This window comes from Gadus macrocephalus, chromosome 2 (assembly GCF_031168955.1).
Source record: "Gadus macrocephalus chromosome 2, ASM3116895v1".
NCBI lineage: Eukaryota > Metazoa > Chordata > Actinopteri > Gadiformes > Gadidae > Gadus > Gadus macrocephalus.
The window spans coordinates 22,076,178-22,084,169 of NC_082383.1; the positions used below are offsets into that span (position 1 = coordinate 22,076,178).

At 44.5% G+C, this 7,992-nt stretch overlaps 1 protein-coding gene across 1 annotated transcript; it reads right to left on the bottom strand.

Moving 5' to 3' along the window:
* Nucleotides 1-54: 54 nt before the first annotated feature.
* On the bottom strand, nucleotides 55-2,236 carry LOC132452985 (acyl carrier protein, mitochondrial-like). The gene is given in 6 exon segments (XM_060045841.1): nucleotides 55-212; nucleotides 636-744; nucleotides 1,021-1,108; nucleotides 1,289-1,408; nucleotides 2,052-2,155; nucleotides 2,158-2,236. Coding segments are annotated over 5 exon segments (468 nt in total). The 5' UTR covers nucleotides 2,222-2,236; the 3' UTR covers nucleotides 55-212; nucleotides 636-652.
* Between the last annotated feature and the right edge of the window lie 5,756 nt (nucleotides 2,237-7,992).

Consider the following 7,992-nt stretch of genomic DNA (forward strand, 5'->3'; position numbering starts at 1 on the left):
AGTTTCACAACTAGATATCCTGTCTTTATTGGTCAGACAAATACAGAACAAAGATGATGTGAACATTGTTTTAATTCCTCAGGCTTCCAAGGCATAGACATGTTTATTTAAATACAGTAGGGGAAATAGGTAGGGAACGCAAGTGGACAGACTCTCCCGACTTCTTCTTCCGAACTTCCTGGAAGGTCGAGTTAAGGAGGATCAACCGCCATCTGGAAAGAAGGAAAAGGTAAGGGCTCGATGCTTTCAAACACGATTTCCCAAGACGATTCATGTTATAGCTGATGCATTGCAAATCAACTGTAAACTACACCTGTTAAAAGGTGCCGTTTAGAATTGTGGCAGAAATGTGTTTCAAATTACAGTATGAACTCGTAAGAACAATTTATCCTGTTATATGGCGAGCCCATGTTTTTACAAAGCACAGATTGACCTAGTTTTAGAGTAAATTAACTGAATTAGTATGACAAGGCTCATCTCTTGACACTTGGCCTTTCAATGCCATCATACACTAACGTTTGGGTAGAACTCGTCTCACTTGGAGGTGATCAGTTGGTTGCTAGATGCCACTAAATACTACACACTTCACCTTAAATGTTTTGGAATGTAGGTGAATGGAGCACAGAGATACTTGCCTGAAGTATGTGACAAACTATTCATAAACATCTTTCTTGTCGGCAATGTACTGTACAACGTCAGCGGGCGACATCAGCTTCTCTCCATCTGCGTCTGGGATCTCAAAACCTGCCAAGGAAAAACGGTAAGATAAATCCAACTATCTGGTGAGACAAGATAAAAACAGGCTGCACTCTGCAGTGTCAGAACACCCATGACCAAATGTCACAAGCATGTTTGGGACAACCCAGCACTAAAAGCCTGACTTAATGTGAGATGTACATGTATCCGAGTTGAAGCGTGTTGTCCAACACCATTAACAAACTGATAGTCTCTGACAGACCATTTTTTCCGATGCATGCTATACTAATGTTTAAAACAAAGAGTGACAGGCCTGTTTCTCACCGAATTCATCCTCCATGGCCATGATGATTTCTACCTGGTCCAAGCTGTCCAGGCCGAGGTCTTTCATAAAGTGGGAGGTGGTCTGGAGCTGTGGACCAGAACAGCAACACGTTTAGGGCCGGGGTGTTGCTTTGAACAAAATGCAAGCGCGATGTACTTCAGCTGATTACTATCTTATTGTTATCAAGTTAAGATAACACTACCGTGTAGAAAGGGAAAAAAGTATTAAAAAAAATTATATATTATTATAATATATTGTACTCTTTACCTTCTCGGGGTTGACCTTGTCGTACAGCTTTAGCACGTACATAACCCTGTCCCTAATCGTCTCCAGGGTGAGCGGGGGCAGGTCTCCATACTGTCGGCACCAAACGCTCACGATAGAGACCTGAAGGGGGAGGAGGAGGGTGACCCTTATGGCACATGCATAGCGGAGGATACATTGTCCTGCTAGCCTTGATGGCGCAGCATAACAGGAAGCGTTTAATCAAGGCTGAAACAGACTCCACCGCCTAGTTTAAAGCCGAACGAATGTCATTGCAATGAATCAAACCATGTTCCCACACGGAGGGAAACATTTACACCAATACCCAGCAGAACTTAGGATTACCATAAGCATTTAAGTTATGAAGGAGACGTCAAAAGGCGCACTATGGTCCGCCAGTCATACTTAGAATCCATCGTGGTGAATATTATTATAGTTGCACGTTGTGGGATGTTTAATAGTATGGATCCATTAATCAGTACGATACCAACAAGAGTTTGACCAACAAGCTAATGTCAATCAAGTAACGTTAGCTAGCTTAAAATCCTTAGCCGACCTAAAGTCCTTCGTTGTGTTTGACTCCGACTGAAATAAACTCACAGATCAAAGTTGTCCTTTCGAACACCAAACAAAGATAATATGCAAGTTATCCTAACATACATAAGGGTGATGCTGTCAGCTAAGCTACTGGTCGGAGGTGAAAGGCGCAGGTAGGTCATATTAGCCAACCTCTACCGCTAGGCCGAGTCCTCCTCTCCGAACTCACCCGGCTCTGCTCCAGCACCCGGCTCCGCTCCGCGTTCGAGATGACCGAGAAGGACCGGTGGCTCGCCGAGACCGGTGCGGCGACGGCCCTTAACGCAAGGTTACCCCAGAAACCCTCGCCGAGGAGCGGGCTAATGTGCGCACACACTGTACTAGGACACGGGACGCCATGATTGAGAGAATGTGCTGCTCGTTGCCTCCCAGCATGCAATGCGCGACAAGGCGGTGGGTGCCTGCAGACTGTTAGTGGGCGTTACTTTATCCTGGGAGGGTGGGCGTTTCGACACCAAGGCGTGCGATTGGTTGATCGAAGCGTTCGTCAACCTCGTTATGTAGCCTTCACGCTGACGTCAAGGAGAGTTGCAATCATGGACCTGGTTGCAATACGTTGAAATTGTGTATTTGAGAGCACGATGGACTGAATGAAGTTGAAACCATGGATAAACAATAGATAATGCATACCAAGGAAGTTGAAAATCGTTTACATTGGCAATAGCCATATAAATGCGCATTAGGAATAAATACAATTTAAAAAAAAATAAGTATGAACAAATATGTAAACACTGTTTAATTGTTGCACTGCAGTTGGTTTGTTGGCATGGAACACATTCGGGTTATTCATTTGATCCCCACTACACACTATCACGTAGCACAGACGTTAAGACGTTGAAGGCTGAGATGAGGCCTTGAGAGCTTGAGACTGATTTAGCCATCATGGAGGAATATCCCATACAAAAAAGATATGACCTTAAAGAACCAGTAGATGGCGGCAGATCCTCACTACTTCCTGCAAATGGAATCATATAAAAGTGAACATTGGGATAATAATGCGAATGCAACGTTAGAACATGAAATGGAATAAACATAGACTTTACCGTCTAGGCTAAGGTTAAAAGAATCTTAAATTTATCCAAAAAATAAGGGTAAATGATTATTAAGAACAACCTAATATGAACCCAAACAGAATAATATTAAAGTTACCATACCTATTGTTAATTGTAATAATAATGACAATGATCAAAACCTCAATACGGATAAAGGCAGAAAAATATGATCAATCTGATGAAATGGGTGTGAAATAATGCTCATACCTTTTTATCTTCACCTGAATCATATTTATAGGTGCTGTAACTCAAATTTTAGAGCTATCATTTGAGTGTGATTTTTTTTTTTATGCTGTTAGAGAGTGAAATATACCTTGAGAGTTTCTGCTATGAGTTTAGTGCTCGTGACTCTACAGGGCAAAGTCGATTTTTTTAATTTTTTGGTCTAATAAATTGAATAACGCAAAGAAAAAATCCTGAGGTATTTGTCGAAATAACGTTAGAAAAACATTTTTAAGCTTTAAAAATTGTCACTAACATGTCGAAATATTTTTTTATTTCTTTGCTCTGTTAATGCAAGCGATAAATAAGTTTACTTGTCTTTAAAATAATAATTGGAGGTAGCTTCCGTCCAGCCACAGTACTTCCGTCCCGCCTGGGTGTTCTGTCACACCAGGGGGTTGTTCTCCGGGGCTGCAGCTGGATACGATCGGAGTGTTCTCGTGAACGACACCTCATGCCGCTCTTGTGATTCTACTTCCGTTCGGCAACTCGGGCGAGATTTTGATAATAGATTTGCCCAGTTGGTGACGGATGGTTTACTCGTGATGCGCATGAACATAGCGGAACATGAAAGTTTTACCCAATATAAAAGAATCAACCATCATATCACGTACTTTACTATTGATTGACGTTGTAACCGTCTGCTGGCATCGACTTTGCTCACGTTGTGTAGGTGTGAGCCGGGTCGATTGAAACACGGGACGATTGAAACACAGCGATTTCGTCTGTCACGTCAAATGTCGTCGCTACGTTCAGCACGCAAAGACTGACCAACCCATTTTGTGTAATGACGTCATACCGTTCAAATGTTATCCCCGCGAACTAGTGGTGGATTTAATGATTAGTTTCCGTGACCCAGTTCGCGTGATTCAGTTCGCCAAGAGGAGTCGTTCGCGAATCGTTCGTTCGTTCGTTCGTTCGTTCGTTCGTTCGTTCGTTCGTTCGTTCGTTCGTTCAGTCGAGTTTCCGGTAGCACTAACTCCACTGAGTCTGACTGACTCAGCTGAGAACCGTGCAATGGGGTCCATTCCATGATGCGATTCACCGCTACCGGAAACCAGGCTGAATGGACAAACGATTCGCGAACGACTCCTCCCAGTTCAGTCGAGTTTCCTGTGAATAAATTCACCGGAAACTCGGTGGAGGAGTCGTTCGCGATTCAGCCTAGTTTCCGGCAGTGGTGAATCGCATCATGGAATGGACCCCATTGCACGGTTCTCAGCTGAGTCAGTCAGACTCAGTGGAGTTAGTGCTACCGGAAACTCGTTCGTTCGTTCAGTCAAGTTTCCAGTGAATCGAGTGGTGAACGAGACGAACGGTTCGGTTCGTTCGTCCTAAAGACTCGTTCATTCGAACCGGTTCGCGAACGAACGAGCCAACACTACCGCGAACCTGTTTTTGAGTGCGGAAAGTAAAATCTTCTGTGCGGTAGTTTTTTGTAATAAACAGTTGTGTTTTTTGTTTCATGGCATAATAATATGACAATACAACGGATGAATTAGTATTTAAACCTGTCCTAAAGTGTGCAATGTCAGAGTTTTGAAGTTAAAAAAAGGTTTAAGTGCCAGTAGTCGCTGTCGGGACGATTGAAACCCTTGTTTCACACGTCACCGGTTGTTTAAAATAAGTAACAGGACGTTCAACTCCCTAAAAATGACTTAGGACAGGGAGATAAGTAAATTCAATCAAAATGTAGCCAACTGGTATAAAATAAGAAAGGTGAGGTTTTTTAGCATCTTGACAATTATGCACAGGACCAAAATATTTTTTTACCTATTTATATTACGAGAAATCTTGTGAAATTTTAGCAATGACGAGTACACTAGTATGTTGTCCGGTATGAGTAAGGTCAATAGATTATTTTTAAAATATGCTGTTTCATTCGTCCCGCATATGTGTTTCAAACGTCCTGACTAGGCGGGGCGTTTGAAACAGATGTTAACTTACGTTCAAAGTTAAAAAACAGCGCGATCATCAAACATAACATTAAATTACACTTGTAACTAAGAGAATACACATGTGAGTTGTTGATCACATGATGAAATTATTTGTAGAGGCCTACGTAACGTCATCTTTGAAAAAGACGTTAAACTGAAAGGTGTTTCAATCGACCCAGCTCTCCCCTACTGGTAAACCAGCTCTAGATAAGGGCAGTGTAGCCTTCTGTACACTGGCACTACAATGTGCTCTCATAAATAAAAGCAAGAGGATAGTAGGTGATAGGCTACAAGGAAATAAAGGCGTTCGAACTAGAAACTGATCCTTCCAAGTTCTGTTTAGTGACTGTTTTTTATCGGATTTAAAAAAAACCTGATGTGAAGAACTTTTAGATTCCGAACGCAGTGCACATGAACGGTCGCTGTTGGGAACACGCGTAAGCGTGGGCAGGGCCGTTGCACCAAATCCTGGTGGGGGTGGGGGGTGGACGTGGCCGTGTGCGACTCCTAACACTGTGGGCTGGTGGATAATTCAAACGTTGTTTTTTTTTAATTGCCATGGGCCCCCCCCCCTCTGCCTTGGCCCCCCCCACGACTGCCTCACTTTCCCCCGCAGTCCGTCGGCCCTGAGCGTGGGCATCTTCATTGACGACCCGTCTCGTTATCACCAGGACCGTGAACGCGCCTTTATTTTAGTTTGATTTAGGCATCTCGCCCTCTTCCACTCTTTTCTGCCCTCTCTCTTTACAACTCGCCAATGGGACCCACACCAACTTACATCTACATCCAGAATAACCACATGTGTGGTAAATATTTTAAATTATTAAATGTATCTCGTTAGTAGTGATTTAAGTCATACTCTATTTTAATTATATTATATTCTATGTATGGCCTCTACCATGCAAGCAATTGGAGCTGATTGGGTGGATAAATTCACCACTTTATACTTTTTGCTTCTCCGTAACCTCGTTCCCAGATAATCTCCTCTTTACGTCTGCTTTAAATGATTGACATGAGAGAAGGCGGGACTTCCAAGCCTGATTTCGACGAGGCAATACGAATTTCAGGTAGATTTAGCAGCCAGAGAAGACAGAGGTTTACCCGTTTCTGTTTCGTTTCGGATTTTTACTTTTATTTTCCTGGAATTCCATGACCTTCTCTCAGCCTACTTTGAAAGCACAGACCAACAGTCTGTGATGTGGCTACTAGCTGCTGCTGCCTGCTTTCCTTCTCCCCCTCCCTTAGAAAATGCCCATTCACTGAGTTTGTGGCTGGGTCCCTTAAGGTGAGACATCACCCCGGATACATAAGAATCACTTTAGATCATCATCGTCATCATAATCATCATCACATTATGGATTTATGAACCCCCCCTTCCCACTTATGAATGAATTACATTTGTTTCATTAATGTCAGAAAAGTTATGTTTTTGTTCCTAGTCAAGGAGCTCTCTCTCTCTCTCTCTCTCTCTCTCTCTCTCTCTCTCTCTCTCTCTCTCTCTCTCTCTCTCTCTCAGGATACCCATTTTAAACTAGGACAGCACTCTGAAGGCTTACCTTGACATTTCCAATTTAAGTGTGTTCTTTTATTCTCCCTCACATCCGTCACCAGAGCTTAATAACGCCGTCGAAGACAAAACCCACGTGTTAACCAGACTGCTGCTTTGTAAAAGCTTAGATTCCTTACCCTGACTCAAGTTTTGTCTCGAACAAGAAACTTGTTCTGCGATATGAAAAGGTCATGGTGCTCTTTCAATGTCTAGTCCTTTTGCAAATTGGCTTCCTCCGTCTTGTCCTATGAGCATGGCCTTTGGTTAGCAGTGTATATCTCTTCTTTCATGACATATGCTTTTACTTTCATTAATTCTTATATATTTAAATATTGACTCCATATTCATTTGGATGTGGTCGTGTTTCAACACAAGGACACTATGTAGCCTTTTTGGACGCCCAGAAAAAAGAGAAACGAGAAAGAGATGTACTAAAAGGTTTGATCGAATAGGCAACACACACATTGATTCCTCCGGAGTCAACAAACATCTTCTCCGAGGGGCAGTTCTGCCCAATCACTCGCAGCGTTCCTTGTTTGTTTGCTCCGTTTACAAAGGATTATCCATCTCCACCGCCGAGGGGCTAACCCGCTGACCGGAATAATACCAAAGAAGAGAAACTAAAGCACACAACATCATCGCCCATCATCATCCCCCCCCCCCCCCCCCCCCCCCCATCGCGGGCCCGTGTGCAGTCTGTGTGCTCGGCCCCTGTGTCCAGGACCCCCTAAGGCCCCCCGGGGGCCCAGAGTCCTCCTGAAATTGGGCTGCATCGCCCCGGGGGGGGGGGGGGCCTCCAGGAACACGCTTTGTACGCGGCCAATGAGGAGGCGTTCCCGCTGGGAAGGTCTCACCGTTTCTCATCGGTGTCCCTGGCCACGCAAACGACGCAGGCTCTGGGGCGCAGGTGTTGACGCATTGGGGCCGGTCGCCGGGGGCCCGTCGGGCATAGCAACGGCCTCGCCACGGTCGGGCTAACGGGAGGTTTGGACCATCAGGAGGGGCGGTGGGTTCTACAGGACGCCGTTAATCCTCCGGTTACGAGAGCACGTGTTATAATGAGACAACGAGAGCCGTGTTAAGTGGTGCAGGAGTCCCCGTCTCTTCCTGTAGAATACAAGAGGAGGGTCAATGGCTCCCTGAACTCAGATAACGAAGTGGGACTGGGGAACCGGGCTGCGGCTCTCCTCGTGATGGGACTTGAAGAATAATGAAGTACTTATAGATAGAAAGAAGGAGGGAAAATATGAAGAATAAAGCTTCAACTTTCCACTGAGACTTCAATTATCGTGTGTCCAACGTGGGCCCCGGGTTCAGCATCCAGGGGTCGGAGACGAACGAAACCCGCCG